A 25,756-nucleotide genomic window follows, 5' to 3' on the forward strand; every position below is an offset into this window, starting at 1 on the left:
TTGCATTTGGCTTAATATTTATTGATATGACTTTCTACAAACGCATTACTGGTGCAAATTATCCATTAAACACATACTTCGATTAAACTAATATTAGTGACCTCCATGTGAACACGCATAATTTGAATATCATAACAAATCACTCAATCACAAATCAAATCACACATAATGCAATTCAGGTTTATAGCAAGCAAACACCTACTGCTATTATTATGGTAATAAATATTCCATACATAGATCTATACATATTAAATATCATTAATTATTTCATCGCAATTTTATGTTTATAAACTGGGTAGTTATGGGTAAAAGTTACAAACTTGTGGTACGTATATTAAATGATTAGATAAACATGAGGCCCATAAAATAATCATATAACGCTCTACATTTGAAGTTTTAAATTATACTACTGTCGCCCACGCATATTTTTTATATTTTATTTATACAAGGTTATAATTAAAAAGTTCGATAGTTAGGTACGAAGGAAGAGGTAAAATAAAACGAAAAAGGAGCGCATTAGCCAGAGGTATGTGACTCAGCACAATACTAGCTAAAGCTCGGGTTGGAGCCTGTTTGATATTCGCTCCGCGCCGCGCGGTCCAGCTAGCGATGCCTTCACTATTCCCACCTAGTCTTACCTATAGCGTAATTGAACGCTATATATCGTATATTCAATTATTTTATCTGCTGTAATAATTACACCTAGAGTTGACAATAATAATTGATATGGTTTTACCATAATATGAATACCTATACATACAATACTACCGATTTGTAATGCATAAATGAATTGTTTTTACAGTTTTAGGATATTATAGATGTTTTACAGATATATCGATAAATTGAAAGCGTAACAGAGTATCGACAGGCGGGGTAGCTATGCGTGGTATGGCCGGGTCGCAATTATTGCAAAATAACCATTCATTTTTCCGCCGGCTCGTGGCGCGCTCAACCATGCGTGATTTTGTTTTTGTGCGTTTGTTCAGTGTCTGGACGCTATACTGTGGTTATTTTATTATTTCGAAAACCATTTGTCGTGAAATAAAACAGTTTCCCAATTCGTGATATTTGATCAGCAATTTGTAGTATGAATCATAACCGCATACATTTCATATTAATGTTTATTCAGAATTCGGTTATAAAACATCGTTCTGTTTCAAGTCGATCATACATAATGATTTTTTGTGCAAACAGTGAGCGCGTAACAAATATTCGCGAAATGTGAAACGCGGTGAAAAGATTCAATAGATTCAATAGAGAAGGTCCCCAAGTCCCAAATTAAATCATGAAACATCTCCGCACCTGCCGCAAGCCCCGCGAGGCGCCATTGCTTCACACTCTATTATGATTTTCTTTACTTTCTTTTGTGATTTCTGCTGCAATCTCTGTCGCATATAACGACATTTCAATAAATATACACTCGAAATGAAAAATTACCGCAAACAAATGTGGTGTGTTCATAGCTTAAGCTTACACTTTATACTATAATGTTAATGTGCGATGTTGTTTATTTTATACATATACAAATATCAATATTCAGATTAAGAACTACCATAAACAAACAAACCAAAGTGATATGTTAGGATAACTTCGGCCAGATTCCCAACAAAATATATGTAACTGTTAGAAAGTTAGGGATTTAGGCGCAATTTTGTTCAAAGGGACCACTATCTCTATCTGGTCAATCGGATGTGTGAAAAAGCTGTGGCTTTAGTGGACAAATTCTTTTCGATTCAGTCACGTACGGGCAAGATGGGCCTCTTAGCGGATTTGGTAACCGTATGTTTAGGATTAAATGGGGCACCTATTGAAGGAAATTGAATGCAGTGTATTTGTGCACAGCGTATTAAATACGAGCTTTTAAAAGACATTTTATAGATAGACAGGTATTATGTATCACTTATAGTCTCAGAACATGTGTAGTTCTATCGATTATTTCTTCCTGTGCTATCTATATACGTTACTAATCAATAAAAGTTGTTATAAAACAGTACAAAACACTACCGATCAATGTTTCTTATAATATTCCAATAGCACATGCAAACTACATATTACGTTCTACTATAAACTAGTGAACCTTACTGAACACCAGGGTTCACATAAAATTCTCTATAAACAAGTTATGTAAAGCCGACGCGCCCAGCGCTTGTCAGAATGGCTACAGCGTTCGTATACTCGTATAGTTAAATCTGCAGAGAAATAGTACGGGAGCCAGGAACAGATTTTATGACCAAGTTCCTCTCAAGCGGTAATTAGTAAAATGCATCAAAGTATAGTATTATGAAGCCTCGTGAACGTCAGCTGGAGCTCGGTTGGGGGGAAGAGCGGTTGTAGCCTCCCGTATCAGCTGACGGTTTTTCCACCAAGATACAGCCAGCTGACCTATATATTTATCCACAGTTACATATAAGCTATCATCAGGTAAATTTTTGTTTGAGAGGAAATCACGGAAAATAAATTTTTCTTTAAATTTAACTTTCATGTTCGAGACACCAGCTGACGTATAATACACCATGTTGTAACCAGCTGATTATTTTTTTTCGTTGAGATATTGGGTTAGCTACAATTTGACAAATTTTTAGCTGAGAGGAAATGAATGAATGAATGTATTTTTTTTCCTACGTGCGTGGGAGGCTACAACCGCTCACCCCCCCAACCGAGCGCCAGCTGACGTTCACGAGGCTTTATAATACTATACTCTGATGCATCTGACGAATTATCTCTTGAGAGGAAATAATGAACCCAATTTGCACCTGGCTCCCTAACCAAAACTAAATTACTAGTTGTACGTCATTTGACGTGTAATTGCGACGCACAGCTGACGCGCCGCCCGATCTCAGCACGTGCTACGGCAGATAGTATCGATGTAGCCGTAGCGGCGTAGCACTGTAGCACTCGCCGCTTGAAAGGGATTTATATGAGCGTTTTCATTGCTTGTTGTAGTTTCTGAATATTATTATGATACACAAAATTTATTGAAGAGTTTTGTGCTTTGATTTTTGTAAAGATGTATTAATGTTGAAAGGTATAATTAACTGACGCATTGACTATGAGATCGCATTTTAAATCAGCAACGAATTTGCAATTATTTTAATTTAAAAAAAATATATAGATCCGGAAGAAAGACGGTTATATAGAAAATCGTCGCTTACAGTTACTAATAATACTTCAATTTCACTAATTCACAAATCAGGTTTCGGGATAGTGTCAACTTTTGCCAACAGGATCTTTTTATTTTACCTTAATACCCAGATCAAAATAAAGTATTTTAAAGTAAGATAAAATTTAAAAACAAAATATTTAAACATATTGCTTTCAAATTAAACAGCGAAAAATTGGCACTCAACACCCATGAAAGGCGTCCCGAAGTTTAATCCTATGTCAACACATTTTCTAAAACATAACTGTTTAGGATTCATGCTGAGCAGAACGAAAATGAATTTTAATCAACATATGAAAACTTTCTGTCGTCGCACAAACACAGATAATTAAGGAGCATAAAACCATTTTGAATATTTCACGAATGTTTCATATGTATGAGAACATGGCCACTAGATGAAAATTACAATAATTTGCATAAATGTCGCCGGTCACTTGAAATTGTGATATGATACAGTTTTTCATTTGCTATGTACATACTTGCAATCAAGTGCAATATGTTATACTTAGAAAGTTATCATTCGGTCTGACTTATAGTTACTATAATAATACTTTTCATTTTTTTTTAATAAAAAGTATTAATCTCATTTGAATCATTGTTTTGTGATACTCTCTTAATCGTTATCACTTAGTTTCCCTGACAATTTTAAAAGCAATGTTGTTTATGTAACTAATGAACCTACACTATATTTATTTACTTCAATGTTCTTAACCTCTATAAAATTAGATGTTAAACAAAACAGAGAAGAGTCGAAAACAAATCGCGAATAGCACACGGTACATTTGAGGCATGTCATTCCGCCAAGGCAGCTCGGTGAGCGCAACAAAACCATGACGCCGCCACATTGCGCGTGTAATTGCCGCGAGCGCGTCGAGTGCCCATTAATCTCGCTAACACTCGATAAAACGCAAGTCACCATACAATGTTACATGCGACGTTTGATTCGAACATGCTAAACTTTGTGATATCATCGCACATTATTAAATAAATTTCGCAGTACGTTGATTAAATCGAGGTAGCGTTTAGTGTGTGCTCGGCTCGATGCCAAGTCCCACAGCTAAACCACATATCGATTAGGTGGGTCGCTTATTAAGCTTGTTAACATATCCACCTTCATTCATTGCGCAAACTTGAAGCTGACTTTATAACATTTCTAAGGATATGTATTCCGTATTCTTAAGGTTGTAAGTTGTAACTTGTATTAAACTAGGATTGTGAATATTTGTTCTGTGTATGTTTAATAATATTATAAATTATTATAAACTCAGATATTTATTGAAACATTTTTATTGTATTGAAAAAATTTCGAATCTGAGCCGAGCTCGAGCTCGGGAGCATGGCAAAATGTCAATTTTACCAAGTAACTATTTCTTGGCTCTTGTAACCGATATACCAACACATGAAAAGATTATTGTGTCCTTAAAGATTAATTTAATAAATGTCCTTAAAGGTAAATTTAATAATACTCAATCAATTTCAATACTTACTTAGGGACGTAACAACTACAGAAATCAATTCTAAAATAACACAAGCTTTTATTTGTGTGAAATATAAATTTATTACACGACTGGGTTTTAGTCATGGTTGATTACTATTCGCTGTTTTTTACTTTTAGTTTTCGCTGAACATAGTGACCTGTGTTCCATTTACTTCATACACATATTCCATATCTTTGGACTGTATAAAATATAGTTCTAATACGATTAATGGAAGCTCTACGTGGTTCACCACCTTCACCAATCCAAGAGCAATCGAATGGATTATTTAACGGCACAATAACTGTAAAAAAACTCAGTAGTGTGACATATCGCGTCATTGCGCAATCCTTACGCGAAACGGACTTCGGCAGCTCGATAGGGGCTTTCACAACAAATTGAATTTGCGCGAACGCCGGCGACGAGCCAGTTTGCACTGCTAACTAGCTGCGACGTGAATGGCGTCCCTCGCCTTCATATTATATTAATATGTGATTGAGCATTACTTTTCTTTGAGATTTCTACATATGCTTTTTGTGCATTTGGTTTGTTTTAACTCAATTTACTCTGTGTCTTAGTGATAAACTTATGACGAATCGATAATAGCTAGAAACACATCTATCTTATTTCCATTTCGTGCTTATATGTTTAAGTCCTAGACTAGACTCCAGAGTCCAGGAAGATACGAATAGCACTTATTCACTTTTTTGTTACTTTTAAGTGCTATAATATTTTGTAATAGTAGATAGTTCTTAAGTCAGTCTTGTAGTAAATGCTCTGCGAGTAACTAAATACTTGAAATAAAAAATAATGTACACATAGAAAAATGTTAAAAAAACTCATTACTTTAGCTGTAGCCTTTTTCAGGGGAAGAGTTAAAAATATCATAGCAAATTGGCATTCTATAAAATAACCTCTCATGTTGGTAACGTTTTTAAATGGCTTTGATACACACACAATCTGATCCAGACACGTGCGTGTAACAAAGGCCTATAAAGAAAAAAGGCCTGTAATAAGCTATTGATTTTAATCGTGATTCAGGGGAGGGAAAATGAGCCCTGGAAAGCGCACGCTGCGTCTAATACCAGTCGGGAAAACACATTTGTCTTGTCCCGGCCCGTTAGCGTATATTACGCTACCCCGAGACGTCACCCGCTGTGCACTTCTTAGCTTAAACATCCACTTTTTAATATAAGATAATAGACCACTGATTGCGCACATGGCGGATGAATTTTAGTATAGAGATCATAGAGAATGTTCTCTATTATCTCTATACTAAAATCCTCATAATTTCCAAAACTTATTTCTTAAACTTCTAAAACTTACTCTTTGTTATCCATGTGGATATCAAAGAGTTTTGGAAATAATGAGGATTGGCAATTAGAAGATATACATATCTAGTTTAAGAAATTGCAAAATTACACCGTTTAAGAATTGGATTTTACTACAAACTATTGTTTTATATTTAATGAACACTAAAATTGGTATTATACAAACATGAAAAAGTTTAGAAATCCCTGGTAGTAGATTGGTATTATTCATATTGATGCTCAATATACTCTCTGTACACGACAAAGTCGAAGGCTATGAGCTTATTTACAGCTTCCAATATTACAGTCACAGCAAAGTACGTTCTGTTGCGTAACAAACAACTATAACAAAACACATACATACTTCACAAATGTATGGTTTATTACGTCTGTCTGATGTCTTTCCTTTAAACTAAAATAATTGACAAGATTTTTTAATCTGTAGTGAATTTTTTTTTAATTTCTATTTTCTTAAAAAAAATACAAACCTCAAGTAATAAGATTCTTTAATAATTTGATAAATTATTATGTACACCAAGTAATTTGTAAAGAAACGTCGGAATCGCGCAGAAGTTAACTTCGTGACAACAACTCACGACAAAAGAAGGTCTCAGCGGTAATAAGCTGGAGAATGCGGTACTTGTCCAAGAAAATTAAGCTACGGCTTTTGTTTCAATAATGAATATTACGTTTGAGTTAAAGCGAACTCGCAGTACGTACAAGATGCGCCTTGAGCAACGTCCTCCATTTTTATGTTTACCCGCCATTAAAAATGAACATCGTTTTATTCGCTTTTATTTAACATTGCCGTTATTCTGTAAGTTTTTACATTCTCTTTCTCTTTTTGATTTATACAGGTAAAATCTTTTTTAGGTTGCCTTCTCAGTGTTTGGTTACCATCACTTAAAATTCGACACATAATTACCAATCTAAATAAATAGAAATTAATCGCCAAATGACATTGCTAGCGTAATAGTCAAGAATGATTCCACCAATTTGGGTAATTATTTTTTAATGTTTTTACTATGGTAAAAGAGCATTCTTTATCTTTTGGAGAGAAATAACTTAAAAAACACTCTTCTTTCATTGACCATGACTCGTTAATATAATAATTAGTAGATATATTTATGTTATAAAATAAACATACCGAAAAAGGTTATTTTATTTCAAAAGTATAAACAACAGGTAACACAATTATCAAATGTTACCATTACATTCGGTTATAGAATAAACAGGTTTATTAATGTTATTCAGTTTAAAATTTTCTAGTTTCCACTGCCATTTTATTACGTGTTTTTCGGGTAAAAGTGAGAATTAAACTTGATATTTTCAATAGAATAAAAAAGTTATTCGGACGTTATAAAAATTAGATGCACACCCAAATTGCTTGTTCACTTTTTACAAAAACATTTTTAAAATAAATGTACATTGTTCACGTGTTATGACAAAGCAACGAAGGTGGCGCCATAGTGTCTCCACACTACGTCCCCTCTAAATCTTATAGCAACACGGTGTCATAATGCAAGTAAGGCACAAACATGTCTACGTGCGCCAAGCTTGTTAAGTGGTTTGGAAGAAAAACATCAGAAAAACTTTTCTTATTGTCGCAGCCCATTTAAGACATATGTAGAGCTATAGAAATACATATCAAACGTCGTAACAATGTCTTACATAACGAGATTGGCTGGAAATAAGGAACAAAAACATTTTCTAACTTTTGCACACAATTTTCCTTTTTAATTAATGCAAACAATGTTTTAATGACCAGGTTATTATAATGTTGAAATGCTAATAATTGAATTAACGAAATAAAAACTGCAAAGAAGCATTCAAGTATCACCCTCAAGAAGTTAGTGAAACAACCCTCATCCCTCAGTTATGCGGATGAGACTTTGTAATAATTACCTTTTTCGAATCTTTATAAAAGTTTACCAACGTACAACAAGGTTTCCCGACTCGTTTCGACCGGGGTGAAGTGATTAATATTATAGTAGCTAAGATAGAGATATTTATTTCTATATGCGGTATAACAGAATACTTACATATTTTATTTTAATTTTTTAATTCAATCTAAATAAAATTATAATCATGATAAAGTACCTATATTTAAAATATTTATAATAATTAAATATTTTAAATTTTTTGGATGTTACAAAATGGTATGTCGTATGTGTGTAGTTCATCGTGATATATCAATAGGTAGACATCATTAAAAATTTACACATTTAATTTTTCATTAAATGTAAACTAAATTTTTAATATCGTATAAGCACTGTGTTAATCTGTCCAAATAATAATGAAAGGTAAGTTGCAAGGCTCGCCAAGTGCATTTCGTAGAAGTTTGATACGAGCTTGTCAGTGCCGAGCGTACTTCGCCGAGTTCGTTTACCAAATGTAGTCGATGTTGCCGGTCCGACGTCCCCCGTGTACGACCCTAACCCCACTACGCAGAGAATATTTTTTGTGGGGACATCATAATAATAGCTCTGTATTACTTCAGGAGAAATTCCAAGAAGTTTATAACTCGAGATGAGTTTCGTGTTCCTTGTCATAAATAATAAAGCGGTCGTCGACTACAACGTTGTGCAGATTTTAAGTGAAGTAAAAATTCAAGAAATAATTTTTCATTTTTGAGTCCCGAGTCAAAGGGAAATTGTTAGAAGTTTCACGAATTAATGAAGATTTCATGATTATTATTATACTTTGATTTTCACGACCTAACGCCGTAGCGAAAAGCAAAACAGTAATGCAATTTGTATATTAAATACGCGTTTGTTGTGCATTATAATGTTGAAATAAAAATAAAACGTTATAATAGAAAGATAATTAAAAATAGGTAATCTTCAACAAGTTTTTAAACTCAGAAGGAGCTATTAGGTACTCATTTTGTTATTCCGAGTTTTCTCTATAATGAGATCACTACGCCTGGCCCATTCTAGTTAATTATCCTATACTTTTATTAGAAACATCATAACTGCTGAATTGGAAATGTTCTATAGATGACCCAATTTATATCATCTTATCGTATGGAAAGAATTTACTTCACCCTATGGAATCGTGGTATGTTATTAAATTTTATTAAGTGTTTCAGGTAATATACCTACCTAGTGACACTCAAATATGTGAGCAGTTGGGAATGTTTCGCGTGATCGAGCCGTTTGTTATTGTCGCATAATGGAGAAGGGTGACTCGTCGTTTTGGCGGGAACGCCGCTGTTGCAAAATCACATTCTTTTCACGGATATATAACATGATAAATTGCAACGAATAAAATAAAAAAGTTAACGTTATCAATCCACTTAAAATATCATATTTTTCCCTTTCAAAATCTCTTCAACACGCGAAGTGGAAGTAGTGTTCTCTTCTGTTCTGTCTACAGATCCTACTTAAGTTAATGGATAAGTTACGAACCGAGTTAACTTTGTGTTTTCAGGTAGACGGACTTGATCGTAAAGTTTTCTTCGTTAATTTGAACAAGTCAGAAGATTCTCAAACCTATCAGTCCCTTCGAAAGAATAGCAAGGAACATTGCGTACATAACATAAGTATATACGTATTGATAATTTACCCAATGCAACTTTCAAGTAGACATTAGACATATTTTTATTACAGTACAAAATTCATAAATCATAATAAGCGAAATATTGCGCATACCAGATGTAGATAGTACCTCTACACTGTTATTAATACACAAAAATGTTCGTGTAAAAACTTTCACAGGAATTCACCGCAAATTACAACGAAATTACAAGTTGTTTCCAAAAAAGTAACTTGGCCAAAAGTTGCTCCGCCTAAAGAATTATGAAGATTAGCATAACAAAGTAAGCTGAACTGTATTCACGCTATGCGTCTTCCTGGAGTGAACCAATGTTCTTCATATTTATTACACATAAATATGAAATAATAAGAAGAAATGCATTTTACCTGTGCGTTGGCAACCCTTGTATATTGCAGAAATATGATTGCTCGAAAAGCAGTACGTCGCAGGCTCGGTCACTTCGCTTCCGCTACCAATTACGCTAATGGAATTTATTTCGCTTCAAACTCGAGCTTCTTCAACTAGTCTCCTGTCTGCATTCGGAGGGCACTTACAACTTAGTTATCAACTCCAGACTAATCTCACCGGCAATTATTCTTTCATCTAACTGGGATGAAATATGTGCCATTTCCGTTCATAATTAATAGTTCAGATTAAACCGTGTAATGGGGATAAAGATTGCCTGCTAAGATCGTTTAAGTTTTTATTTGAAAAACTTAGAAAGTAGCCTTTAAGCTAATACGTGTTCTTTGTCTCGAGTTTCGTCTCACCTCCCAGGAAGTTCCCCCACAGGAACTAATATTAGTCAATTAGGTATTCAGGGCGCGCGGCACACACCCCGCTCGCTACGTCTGGCTACTGCCTACGGTCTCGCTTCTACGCTTTGTAACGAGACTTGCTACGTCTTACAAAATCTCCGGCTTGCCTGTCGATAGTCTTTTATTCTAAGTTCTGCTTTTTGCCAATCATTGTAGATAACTACAACGCATGTATGATTAATACTACTATTTTTAACACGTGTAAAAATTAAGATACTAGGTTATTTTAAATTATGTAGTTATATTATAGTTATGCCTTTATTATGTTGAAAAGTTTTAGATGTATTCATATTGTAGATCGACCTTAGCTAGATACTTATTTTAGTAGTCATTCCACATATCCTCTTATTACATTTCAAACAAAACATATAAATATCCTAAGACGTATTCACATCGAATAAAGGAAAATATGCAAGTAAATTGGTGTCACTACATTTCACATACAAACATTTGTCCAAAACATAATACGAGTATATGACTAGTCAATTCTACTGTGAAAGCCCACTTTTAGAGCACTCTTGGGTGTTACGACTTTTATCATAGGAAATCTCTCTCCTTTCTGCATAATTCATCGCTATGAAGTTGAAACCGAAGTCGTAAAAGAAATCGCTCTATGATTTCATGTCTTCGGGAAACTTTCTACTTGTCTTTCTTTCAGAATCAATGGCCGCTCCGGGGCGTGTTGTATTAACAGCCGTTCGGCTTACGAATAAAATTGCCGTTTTTAAGCTCACGAACTGGAAACGTACTAATAATGAAAGAACCGCCCTTATGATGCGTAGAAACTACGTGACAAAATTAAATCAAATATAATTCATGATATTCTTCATAGCCACGCAATGATAGACCAAAATTGTTCATTGATGATATTGGTATTTATTTATTTATTTATTTATTTATTTATATGATTTTCCAACAAAGGATACAGTCTATACTATTTAACGGGAACTATATTTTCTATCACCAAAATTTATATTTGTCATCAAGTTGTATCACCTAATAAATAGATCTATCACCACGAAATATTTTCGTTCTCAGATAAACAAAAATTGTTCCCAGGTATGAATTATCAAATTAATGTTAATATATGTGTCAAATAAGAGATCGATAACCAATAAAATTATATTGCATTACATGAATATAAACTTCGTTCTTTTAATAACAGTTTTGTTACTTAAATAATAGCTCTGTGCTCAGAATGGTAGATCTGTCACCAAATAAATCGATTATCGATCCCTGACTGCGACTCCTTTTTATTTGATATTTTGTCACCAATACAGTAGTAACATTTTATTTCGTTCAGATATTAAATTAATAGTATTCGTTACCAATTTAATACATCAATTTATAATTTTAATGAAAAAATGATCAAAGGGGCGGAGACAAATTGGCGCGCTTTAAAAATTGATTATTTTAACTTTAATTAAGTGTTTTATCTACAATTATGCTAGCCATAAGCCAGCTATTAAACCAGAGATGATTATTCAGTGGTTATTATTTTTAAGAATAAATATTGATTATTTTAAGTTTAATTAAGTGTTTTATCTACTATTCTGCTAGCCATAAGCCAGCTATTTTAAACCAGCGCTGATTGTTCAGTGGTAATTATTTTAAACAATAAATATTGATTATTTTGACTTTAATAATTGTTTTATTTACTACTCTGCTAAAATTTTTTTTTAAATATAATTTATACTACCAGTGGCAATTTAGAACCTTGGGAGTCTAGTTAAGTAGCAGAATCTTTTGGTTGAAACGATGATACAACCCTAATTTTTTATTTGAACTTAATGCAATTTTCTAGTAACATAATATGATTTATTGGTGATCTCTTTAAATTAGTTTGCATTAATTATTAGGACACACCTATTATAATACATACAAAAACATTTATTTGGTACTAGACCTTATATTTCAGGATTTTAGGGGATTTATTGTGGAACTGATTTTGCATTGTTTGGTGACTACATTTTGGTGACAGATCTACTATTTTGAGGACAAACCCTATTATTTAAGAAACACAATAACAAAAAACAATTGCCTTGGCGAAGGCAGATTATATTAAGAGGCTTGGACAGAGACTTGCTAGACTTCCATCTGGTACCCGTGCATTTTGGTCGCTGGCTAAGGCGATCCAAAATAATTTCAGTCAATCGTCCTTTCCAACCATGCGCAGGGGGGATCACAGTCTGGCCCATCTTGCAAAAGACAAAGCTGACCTCTTGGGCTCTATCTTTGCAGCAAACTCGACCTTGGACGATAGAGGAACCTCACCACCTTCAATCCCACGGTGTAATACGACAATGCCTGAGATTCGTTTCACACAACGTGCCGTTCGTAAAGCACTGTTCTCCTTGGACACCTCAAAGTCGAGCGGGCTAGATGGCATTTCCCCTACTGTCTTGAAAACGTGCGCTCCGGAGTTGACACCAATATTAACGCGCTTATTTCGACTCTCATATACAAAACGCGTGGTTCCGAATTGTTGGAAGACTGCCATGGTCCACCCGATCCCTAAAAAAGGCGATCGCACTGATCCAACAAACTACAGACCTATCGCCATAACCTCCTTACTCTCAAAAATAATGGAAAACATTATTAACTGCCAGCTTCTGTGTTATCTAGAAGAAAATCAGCTGTTAAATGATCGTCAATACGGCTTTAGACGCGGCCGATCAGCTGGCGACTTACTATCCTATTTAACACACAAATGGGCGGAAGCAGTTGAGAGTAAGGGAGAGGCGTTGGCTGTTAGTTTGGATGTCGCGAAAGCCTTCGATCGGGTTTGGCACAAAGCGCTTCTTTCAAAACTACCATCTTACGGGCTACCTGGAGGATTGTGCGAATGGATTGCCAGCTTTCTCGCGGAGAGGAGCATCAAGGTCGTTATCGACGGATCATGCTCCGATCCTCTGCCGATTAATGCTGGTGTCCCTCAAGGCTGCGTGCTATCTCCTACTCTGTTCCTTCTGCATATCAATGATATGTTGCAAGTTAGCAACATACATTGCTATGCAGACGACAGTACAGGGGATGCTAGCTATACCGGCCAGGCAAAATCCTCCAGCGAAACTGTTTTTGAGTGTCGAAACAAACTTGTTTCATCAATTGAAACTTCCCTTGAAAAAGTTTCAGAATGGGGTAAACTAAATTTAGTCGAATTTAACCCCAATAAGACTCAAGTTTGCGCGTTCTCCGCGAAACGGTCCCCATTTGTCCATTCACCTCGCTTTCAGAATACTCCCCTTAATATTTCGCCGTCCATCGGAATTCTGGGCGTCGATATTTCGAGTGACGTGCAATTCCGTGGTCATTTGGAAGAAAAAGCAAAACTGGCCTCCAAAAAGTTGGGCGTCCTCAATAGATCGAGAAAGTACTTTGAGCCAAGTCACCTCCTATTATTGTATAAGGCGCAGGTACGTCCTCACTTGGAGTACTGTTCTCATCTATGGGCTGGCGCCCCGCAGTGCCAACTTCTTCCACTTGACCGCATTCAACGTCGGGCAGCTCGAATTATCGCCGATCCCAGGATTACCGATACGCTTGACCCTCTGTCATTAAGAAGGGACTTAGGGTCTCTTTGCATATTCTACCGATTTTATTATGGGGAGTGTTCTAAAGAACTATTTGACCTTATCCCTGCAGCACAGTTTCACCACCGCACATCCCGTCACAAGAACCTCTTCCATCCACATCACCTGGACGGTTGGCGAAGCACAACTGTGCGCTTTATGCGCAACTTTCTTCCGCGTACTGCTGTACTTTGGAACAAACTGCCAAAGTCTGTATTCCCGAACAGCTTCAATATGAAGGCTTTCAAAAAGAGAGCCTATGACTACCTGAAGGGCCAATAAATTAAGCCACTCCCTGATCCACTGAAGCCATTTCCTTAATATTATTTTTCGTTTTACTAAATATCCTGTCCCTCTCCCTCTACCAGTAGGCAACACCCGTAACCCAGTTACGGTAGTCTATGGGCGGCGCACTTAGCTTACCATCAGGCAAGGCGTCGGCTCGTTTGCCTTCTTCTACCATAAAAAAAAAAAAAAAAAAAAAAAAAAACACAAAACTAATTAAATTGGTGATAGCTTAAATGATACCCCTATTTAACATAGATTACAATTAAATACAATATGGTCTACTGCACCTTCAATAACAGGAAATTACAACATTACATTAAATTAAATTCAATATGTCAATTTACTGAAAATAAAATATAATTTTAAACTAATTTTTTTACATAATAATAATTTTAAATTTTAATATAATAATATTTTGATCGTCAAAGTGCTAAAATATTTTATTCTAATTCTAATTCTAATTAAATTAAATTCATTATAATTCATTCAAACGTATTCAAAAGTATCGAAAATGTTATACACCATTACAATTTCTATTTCAGTTTAAACGCTTTTTCCTTAATTAAAATATCATTAATATCTGTCTTATGTATGTATTTGCAAGCATTTGTCTCTCAATATCGTCTATACATATATTATTTTACATTGTAGTTGCAAGTAAATAATGAACTTATAAAAGTAGAGACCGTAAAAAACGTTTCATATTTAAAGATCTCAAGTTATTTTTAAATGCATTTAATCTTTTTATAAAAATCCGTTTAACAAAGATGCAGTCATACTTGAGCCGTTTACAGAGGGCAATCACAAATGGATTCTTATAAAGCAACTTTTTGCTCTTTCCCGAGGTAAAGTCGGAAGTTTTTCATGAGAAACGCTTTAAAGTACATTCCAAAAAAATTCTTATGGCTTATTCTGTTATGTAAAGTAAGGCTACTTTTTAATATGAAAACAGAAAAGCGAATAATTGTATTCATTGTTGTATTTATTTTTCACAATATCAGACTGACTTTTCAAAAATGATACGGCATTTTTGAAAAGTCCAATATAAACAAGTTGTTGGAATGACAAGTTATTATCTGTATTATCTAGCTTTATTAGATCAAGAGTAAATTCAAATTCAAATTATTTATTTGTTAGAATTGTGGTAATACAAAAGGTCACATGATTTAATTAATAAAATAGTCCACAAAATTCGCCAAACAATTGGCATACAAATTTTCACGATTACATTACATATTATATAAATATACATACATAAAATAACATTGAAATTAACACTTTTTTATTAAAATACGTGTGGCACTTGAGGACTGTCGCGGTAAAGCTATTGCATAGCATCACTGTGCCGGTCGGATTGGGGGGCGTTAGGTTTTTACGTTACGGAATTTTTACATTCGGTCGCCGAGCTCAAGGCCCGCGATAGAAGCTATGCAATAGCTTAATAATAAATTCATTAGCTGTTTATCATGTAGTGACGCAGTAGGTAAAACTCACGACTTAAACAAAATGAGCTTCGATACCAGACTAGCTTGAAACAATAATATTGATTCAAGTCCCATCGGTGAAAGAAAACATCGTGACTGACATCTACCCATCCGTAATTCGTGAGTACAATAGTGGGAACTAATATGAGCCGATCATTATGATTCCAATTATATTAAATTTTTAAATTATATTAGTTATTTCGACGTACATTATATAATATAGAAATATACCTTCTTAAATACAGCTTAGTCATCATAGCAGTATTAATTCTATATTAATACAGAACTTCACTAGGTATATCCACTTGGATTTATAAGTATATATGCTACAGTCAAAAAACTTAACCAGTCAAAAACCTTATTGACCGGTAAAATTAGTCAATAAGGTTGACTAATAGGTAACATATGTAAGGGTGTGGGTTAGTTTAGGTTTGTGTAGGTAACATAAACATAAACAATCTAATGAATGGTGTCATGACGATAACAGAAACACGTAATCTAATAATCGATGCTAATATCTTGCTGATTCACCGTGTGATATTATAATATAAATAAAGCCAATCTCCCCACGAAATGGACCATGTGCCCGCCTAATCCTGCAATAAATCATCATTTAGAACGAATAATAATCATTATGTACCGAACGGTGGCGAGTGGGCGACGGAATACTCTAATACATCATGTCACGATTACATGTATCAAATAAACATTATATCGAGATTTTCCTTTTATTCCTATTATTAAAGAGATTAAGGTCCAGTATACAGGCGATAATTTAATTAATGATTATTGCGATAAAGGAAATTGGATGCTGTTGCAAAGCTGATATTTAGATATAAATTATCTTAATGTTTACATCTCCTCTCAGATACAATATTGATAAAATAGTAATTCACTAAGAAAATATTCATCAAATTATATAATCGACGATCAAAGAGCACTTCATATTTGCGCTTTATAATAAAAAGACATCTCATATGGATTAACAAAATATTAATTACTGCTCGGCAATTCCGTAGCATCTTCAAAAAATCTTATTAGTCGGTAACCAACTTTTCTCTCTCAACTTAGTTAATCAAATCTTTGTTCTTCACATTAGTTGAAACATGGGATTGGATACGATATTAAAGTATGATCGATCACATGTAGAGCAATCATATTTTGGTAATAAAATTTATTTTATTTATAAGCAATCTGTAATTAATTGTACATTAATGATTTTGGAGTTCAATACATGTATTGAACTCCAACATTAGTATACATACAACAGTATGTATACTGTTTCATATGTACATAATTAAAGTGTAATTTTTTTACTGTTTTATATTGTTAAAGAGGTAGAGATATTCCAACGGAATTTGTTAATTTTTATTACAAATAGAAATATTCAAACCAGCGCAGAACTTTCACGTCAGTAATTACTACTATCTACCCAAAATTTAAGCATTGCCACCGGACAACAAATCCTCAAATATTGATTCGAATGTCGGTTATGGTTTTTCAAACAGGGGTGATGGAGTCCCAGCGGGATGGCGCGCGTCGCCCGCGGCTACTTCGCATCCACAAACTAGTACCTAGTGGTACAGATCAGATTTGCGACTGAAGTACACCGTACCGGCTACAAAGATTTGCGATTGCAATGATTTGCTATGTACCTCGTCGTCTTTATTATTGATGATTTTGAAACATGTTGTAGTTGTGTCGAAATGATGTGTTTTTATTTTAGTATTTTAAGCTTCTTACTTCATTGCTTTTTTTATATTTCTAAAACTCTATTTTAATTAAACTAAATGTAAAGCAACAAACGTCTTAAATATTTACTTAGTTACTTAAAATCTCTTGAAGTACGTACTACATATTCTTATTACACTATGTTTTTTTTATCTAACTCATAATAAAATAGATCTATATGGATGAAGAGTGAATCTTTATAACTAATTAATATACATATTTCATGATTTTAGAAATTTTGTAGATCAACGATAGTTGTTGAATTAAAGGTGTAAATAGGTTTTTATATAGGTTTAGGTCTTGTTAAAGTTTAAATTATAAAATCTGCTAATAGAAATAAAACTATAAAAAATATTGTAAACATTTAAATTTATTAGACTGTTTTAAATATATGTTATAGTAATAACATGATATAAAAAAACAATAGATCATATCGAAATACAAACTTCTATTTTCGCTAGTAAAACATTTATTTTCATCAGAACAGTATTCGTAACGGTAGCGCACCCCTAATGCTTGCAAATTAAAAGGCACGATGGTCCCTAGGGTCTCTCATTTTAAGTCGGTAAAAATTTGTGGGGGTGCCAGGAGCCATTCTCTATGGTTGACAGGGTAAAATCGATCATTAATTATATTAAACATCTAATATTTAAGCCACATGTTACTATGTGTCTCCCTAACATTACGTGTGTTATAATGTTCAATTTAGTTATATTATTATAATAATTATAAATATAGAATGAAAATGGTATGTATATTTTCTTCTATTAACGAAAATAAATACGTTTCTATGCATATAAAAAAAGGAATGTGTTTCCTTTAAATGCCAAATGTTTGTTTTAAGAAATATGCTAAGCCAAGAACAAAAACATTATTACATATTTTTGAAGACAACATATTATTACGAGTAAGATAACTCTTCGCTCTAGGATGGTTTATATTTAATAGATACATACGTTATACTCCTACATAAGTTGGTATCTAAAAATAATAATAATTGAAATATTCTTTGAAGAAAACAATATTTTAAATGCTAGTACAAATGTTAAAAAAATATTAAGCCTCACCATTAAATGTACACAAAGGAAATAAGAAGATTAATGAGCTATTTATCGTCACGTCGAGATAATTCCATAAGTATGGCATAAAATGTATCCTACAATCCCACACTACGAGACAGAATCGGCATGGAGCGTGTAGATAAGCATCTGCTGAGTGGATCCCCCTGTGTTTCCGATCGACACACGCTCTGTTGCTATTAATTTCTGAGCCCCGTCACAAAGCTAATACCGAGGCTTGGACAAAATGTGATTATATTTGCAAGTAAAATGTATGTTACGATATAATTCCACGCAGATATGCCTCAGTACTTGAATGTAGTACACATTGTGTTAGCGCTTTGATGTTGCATGCGGTTTGACGCCATTGTTTACGTATGAAATTATAAGACTACATTTAGCACTGATATTTATCTCAATGTTGTATAATATCAAGCTTTACAAAATTTAGAACAAAATTAAATCTACTATGACACATTTTGCGGAAAATAAGAGGATGTGAACATGTCGTCCGCCACCTTGTCGTCGAAATACTTTCGCAATATCGTAAATTTTTATCATCTAGGCAACGCTAAAAGTAAACGGATACGTCATGTTCCCCTATCGCTAAAACTAATGAAACCTTATAATAAGTGAACATAAGAAAACATAGGTAATAATATGTTGTATTTGTGTATAACTGTCATGACGCGTTTAGGACTTAGGTACATTTAATCGAATACACATAAATGAAACTATCTCGAATTTGATTATGATTAATAGATGGGACATAATTTAATTCTTTGTTTAATAATTGTTATAACTTATAATAAAATTGCATGCATTTTTAATTATTATTACACTTAAATAAAGCTTCCGTGAATTATACGAAAATCGTTCTAAAAATATAAAGCGAGGGGTGACGTTAATAAAAATTCCGTGTTGAAACAACAAATTAAACGAAGCTGAGCCACTCGAAAAGCCATAAGTACCTATCTCAATTGCCATCGATAAGGAATTCAAGCCGATGCGATGTATTTTAAGCACGTTTCGGCTTACGGTTTTTGTTTCTCGCTATGTCTCTAAAACGAATTGCTCTTAAATTCTTCAGAACGTAATGTTGTCTGAGTTTTATTAAATCGAGTGTAACCATTCCTGACATTACGCAAATGGCGAGACCTCCCCTACATCTGTCGCGGGGATGCACCCCCTTAATAAGTGTTAAAGCTCGCCGGCTGCTATGAACAATCCGTCCCGGTCCAAGCTAAATCTCTGCAAATTCTTGATACAAATTAATACCATAGGAGGACTCCGCGAATGTCTCTCGTAATTTCATTATGTAATATCACCGCGCCCCTTCGAATAAAAGCAGATATGTATTATAATAAGAAAATTCACGTTGCGTGTTGCATACCTGATATCTATTGTTTACATGTTATTTTCACATCACATGACTTTATTTACACCGTGAATTTGTGTTATACTGTTTATTACTTTTATACTATGCTTCAGATAAAAGACATATAAATGAATTATAGTGCCCTAGCTCTAATTTGAAGAGAAGATGGGAAATATCATACATAGATATAAACTACGAATTAGAATTCAATGAAATTATTTTTAATTTAGTCTTGGTTATTTGTAATAAAAAAAACACGGTAACTATCATAATACTTTTATTTGGAAAGCATGCATTCTGAGCGCCCCCGTAACATGATTATAACAATTAATTTTTCAGACCATTTACCGTGGACGGCACAGCCCCAGCGTGGATGGATGGTGTGAAATAAGTGCCAAGTAAAATAGTTCAGAACTAGCATCATGGTTGCAAATGTAAATGAACAATTAAATCGTTTGTCGTTCCCGCGCACAATGATGATAATTATTTAAGTTTGCTGTGGGCGCCCAGTTGTCATCCGACGATAGAGCCCGCCTCTCACTGGAATTCACGGACCCTGTTTTCACTATTAAACGGCGACACTTCTGCTATTCCTAAATTATTATCAAAGCTTTCATTACTTGGCTCCGTAACAAAAGGTCTCTATAAATGTAGCAGCGCCGTGATTCAAGTTCTACAAGTTAGATTCAGCTACGCCTCGAACCCATTGTTCTCGGCTAGAAATCATAGTTCACATTGGGTGCGAGGTGAAATCTTGATTAATTCGTTACATAGTTATAGCAAGTTCCGGACGACAAAGAGTTAAACTTACTTACGCTTCCAATTTGGGACTTTTTAAGTAATGGGTATTGTTGAAAGGTGCATGTTATACCTGCCACATTTAATTGTAAGTTAAATTGAACTTAATAAAATGCACACATGACTTCACTCGCGTAGAATCGGCACTGTCGCATGAGACATTTATCTCCGTAAAAGTTTCAATCCTCATTTTCAAGACCTGCTTTTAAGAAAGCTCATAAATAACAAAGCTCAATTCTACAGCAGGTTCACCTTCATACTTATAAATAAGTTTGTTAATGTCTAACCTAACATTGTTAAAATCATTAAGTGTATGTCCAATTTATTTCAGCATACAATTAAGTTGACTGTTTTTAGTCGATTTTCCCAAAAAAAACGTACTCTCAAATAAACTTATAAGTTTCAATACATCATAACGAACGTAGAACCAATATGGCTCACTTTAAATTTCTTCATAATCGGCCTTACACATACAATAGAGCATACCGTGACGTTAATTAAATTTCATTGATTCAAAGCTCATTTGTAAAGTGCGCCGTACATACCTACATATCAGTGGACGCGCGAGAGTTTCAGGGAAATGAAAATGGTTCACATTCGGCAATAGTGGAATGCTTTCAACGCCCGTAATTCAGTTAAACGTGTAATTTATGACTAGCAAATTACTGGCATGACTATGTCTGCATCACTAATATAATACTGCACTAACGCATATACTGCCCTTACCATAATTATTGCTTGAACCATTTCAAATCCGCTCAACATTGTAAGCGACTCATTAATTCGATTTAAATTGTAAAGACGAAAATAATGTGTATGTTGATTTCATGTTGATTTATATCTTACACTTATTATAAATAAATTATTGTAACCGTCATAAAATAATTATCTGTATTATATACTGAATATATAAGACATAATTCTTGGTTTGTTAGATTACCGAACATTAAATAACTACCAAATTAAAGAAAAAAAATATACAACAAAAAAGGACACGGTCAGAAAAGGGGTCGTCCGATAGGTAGTTGTTTATTACTTAATATAAAATATAGCCCTTGTTACTTCATAACGATGTAGCTTTCTATTAGTGAAAATATAATTAAAATCAGTCAAGTTACTATCATTGCGGCCTCATTGCAAACAAACAAAAAAATTTTGGCTCTTTATAATATTAATGAAGATCAACTACAAACCTCTTTACTTATAAAAAATAGCACTACAAGATTAACCTTAAGTTGATAGCTATGATAACTTATTGACATTTATCTATCCTTCCAATAATAATTATCTATTTGTATTGCGTAATTTATATTACAAGTACATCATTATCGCAATGTAAACCAAACAACATCATTAAAATCGTCTTATAATCCAACTGCTTCATAAAAGAAAATGTATAGGTGGAAGTTTTGTTAAATAAGTACCTAAAGTATTTTTATTTTTTATTTTATTCATTAAATTCTACACGGAAACTAAGTACTTTAAGGCAAAGGTTTAAATGGGAATACCTATTGCATTTTGTATTTTATAAAACAATGTTTTAGAACTACACTTTAAATTTCTAAAGGTGGATAAAAAATAAATGAAGACAAAGCGTAATGTAACGAAATTGTTATTTTCTAAGTACAGCGACGGCATTTATCTTTCGATTATAAACGAATAATTTCACCCAATCTACAACTACATTTAATTTATAAGGAATACCTTACAAAACCAGCTTTGATTATCACATTAATGTCTAATTTCGAAATATTTTAATTTTAATCCGAAAATGGCACACGAGTCTTCAATATTCAAGAGACTTCAAGGTCTCGTTTTTAAATCTATAGATAAACAATCATTGACGGGTCGTACCTACACGTAAAATATAACAGACAAAAATTAAATTACTTATTTACGATACCATTACGATAAAGTTATTCCCGGGCGGAGCCAGGGCGAACTACTAGCGCATGAAAGAAAGGGCTTTAAATAATTGTAATTACAAACAGCACCGCGCAGCAAACATAGTATTTATATTACCTACTGAACTAACACATCTTCATCAACATCTCATACCTCATCATATTAGCAATTAGATACCACCGCTCTGGATAACCAGTCTTTTTGGATGCTTCTCAACAAAAAGACACATAAAAAGTAAAAATTAAAGAAATTAAACTGTATAAAAATTACTCTACTTTTAAATCATTATTTAATATTAAGTTTTTCTATGTTAGTTCGAGGCTATATTTTATGTAGGTAGGTAAGTAACAATTTTTTTGTACTGTACACCATGTTTAGATACTAATGCATGATGAAAAGCGGGGATTTTTTTAATGAAATAATTGATTGCTTATTTCAAGAAAATGGAAAATCGTTATTAATCAAATAATTCAAAAAAAATGTTTCTTTCAGTTTCATAATGAGAAGTAGGTAGTTAAGTAATAAATTGCTACAAACGATAAAAATATTTTCAAAATATAGTAAATATTATAGAAATCATAAATCTTAACCTCCGCCTAACTCGACGTACCTATCTAACATTATTATTTTTCAATCTCAAATGTTATTTGATTATAATTTTAATCAACTGTCTAAAGAAAGTTACATAAAAATAACCCATAAATAAACTAACGCCGATAGATCTAACGCCGAGAATTATATTGAAATTTTATAAAATTGCGCCTAGGTATAATAATTGTGAGAACGCAGAAAAATATGTTTTTAGAATTAAAAACTTCTATTTTAATTTTCGAGATGGAATTTGTTGTTAAAAACTAGGTTTAAAGCTTAGATTTTTTTTAAATTCTTAACCAAAAACGTTCACTAAACATTACTAATGATCAATGATATATTAATATTTTTATCATGTATATATCTCTTATTTTATATTATTTATTTGTTGTTTTCCTGTAATATGTAGATACCTGTACCTTTTAGATCATCTAAGACTTTAAGAAGTTTAATTATCTATTTTTTTTTTTTTTTTTTTTTAATTTATTTGCAGGAATTGTGGTTAATACAAGGTTTTACAATAATATATTACAATAAAGTCCGCACAACTCGCCAGCAAACTGGCATGCAAATATTTATGTGTATTTAACTCACTAAAATACAATATATTTTTAGATTAATTTTAACATTTTACATTATAGTTATTATTATTATCTATCTTTAGTGTTTACAAGCAAAGAACTCATTTATATTATAAAAGCAATGAGATTGCAGCCACTTTTTCAATTTAAGTTTAAACAATTGCATGGGCAATTCCTTAAATGCCATTGGGATTCCGTTATATATCTTCGCACTCATATTTATTTCAAAGCTAATAAAAATCTTAGAAGAAAAAATGTAGAGATCGCATCTCTACATTGCGTTTTTTCTTAACTATGTTAAATATAATTAAGCGCTAAAACGAGCAGTAACATGAAAAAGGGTTTAGAAAAAAACAGATCCATGATTTTGAAAAACATTTTAATGTTCGTCAGGTCTATTTATCTTCTTTTTTTCTTTATTGTAGTTATTAATGTAAGGCAAAGGCCGTGTGGTCTCAGACTGTTAAAATTGTGTGATTTAATTACTGTCTATTAAAACTTACCTGAGTTGGTAAGAGTATTATCTCCATGACCAGTAGAAGTGTCAACATCAGCATTTACGTTAGAAACGAGTGGAACAAGCACGGCGCATGCCCAGGCGCATATCGGTAACAACCGCCGCGCACACTGCCAACCTGACCAATGCTTTAGGGCCCGCCGCTTAGCCATCGCACATCACCAAATATTAATTTTAATCTAACTACCAATTATAATGATCACTAAGCATCTAAATATAAATGGCTATCGTGCTTTAAAACTTTTAAGCTCGTATAAGTAAAGTTGGTAAAGTTTGGAATTGTTATCGAGTGTCGTAGAGTTTAGTTCGCACGGAAGAGACACCGGGGCGCAGGGTGAGTGACGAGAACGTGACGGCGTGGTCGCGGCGGCACTGTCCGCGAGTCCACATTGCGGCCACGACCGGCTCCCACGGAGTCCCGTCGTCTCACACCCGGCTGCAAGGAGGGCCTCTGCGCGCGCACCGCGGCCCCGCAGCCAATAGCGCCGCGGGGGAGGGCCCGCGCTTAAGACGCGCGGAAGTATATGCGGAGGCCTATGTACAGTGATGATAGCGGACAGGTGGTTTCGCGGCCGTAATTAGCCATTTGATAAGTTATTGCCATTACATAAATACTTTTAAATCGTTTTGCTGTTAAGATTGCTGGAATCCTATTACAACGAACGACTTAATAACCGTCTTCTTTGCAGTAACGTATTCTCATTGACCATCTTGTTGCTCTATATTAAATTCTTCGAATTGATGAATGTTAACTTTTAAACATGATTATAATATGATTAGTTTTAGATTTTTTTTTTTGAAGTGAACTTCTATAGGCGCAGTAAGAGTAAAATTCAGGGTCGCGTCATGGCAATACCGCCAGGTCATGGGGTGAGGCGACGATTTTTGCATTTATGAATCTTGCCAAAGAAGTTGAGAAAAAAAATCAGGTAATGAATGTAAAATGCCTCCCCATACTCCCATAAGGAAAGAAAGAAAACAAAAATCTTTCAGAGATACAATTTTCATGAGATTAGATCCAGGTAGATTCCAGTGCATTCAATAATTAGGAACTTTGAAAGAAATAAGAAATTTACCCATAACTATACCTATTTAAGAATATTGCATTGATGCGTTGTAAACAGTAAGACCTTGTAACCAATATTTGGGTCATGTAAAAAGTTTGAACAAGACTTTTATAGTATACTCACGTACCTATCAACAGAGGCGGCTCGTGACAAAATTTTATGGGTGTTCACTTGAAATAAAACACTGAAAATACATGGTGTAAATCAGTACAATTTATTAAAAAAAAAATTACTTATAAAGGAAATGCATACGTCTTTCTTTTTGGTGTGCAAAAATATCTATAACTTTTTTGTGAAAGTTAAAGCAATTTGAAATGCACCACAAAATACGACACAATCCATTATCCTTCGTAAAATATACAGTCTGTTTTCATCGACACGGTCATTGAACTCGCGTATTGACTTTCGGTACGCGGAATCTAGTGCTTTACGAATGTCTTGTCGTCCGATAGACGCCAATTGCAGTTCATTCAACAAATGGTACCG

The 25,756-nt window shown here is 33.7% G+C and overlaps 1 protein-coding gene across 1 annotated transcript in view; it reads right to left on the minus strand.

The window, feature by feature from the left end:
- Positions 1-24,566, minus strand: part of LOC149907743 (lachesin-like) — a 56,712-nt gene extending 32,146 nt beyond the window's left edge. The window contains exon 1 of the mRNA XM_090103397.1: positions 24,190-24,566. Within this exon, the coding sequence (XP_089959523.1) occupies positions 24,190-24,355 (166 nt within the window). The 5' untranslated portion in view covers positions 24,356-24,566. The remainder of the gene's footprint in view (positions 1-24,189) is intronic.
- Between the last annotated feature and the right edge of the window lie 1,190 nt (positions 24,567-25,756).

The sequence above is a fragment of the Colias eurytheme genome, chromosome 6, assembly GCF_061535395.1.
Source record: "Colias eurytheme isolate Ceu_HAF_F1 chromosome 6, ilColEury1 Martin Lab GWU primary, whole genome shotgun sequence".
Taxonomy (NCBI): domain Eukaryota; kingdom Metazoa; phylum Arthropoda; class Insecta; order Lepidoptera; family Pieridae; genus Colias; species Colias eurytheme.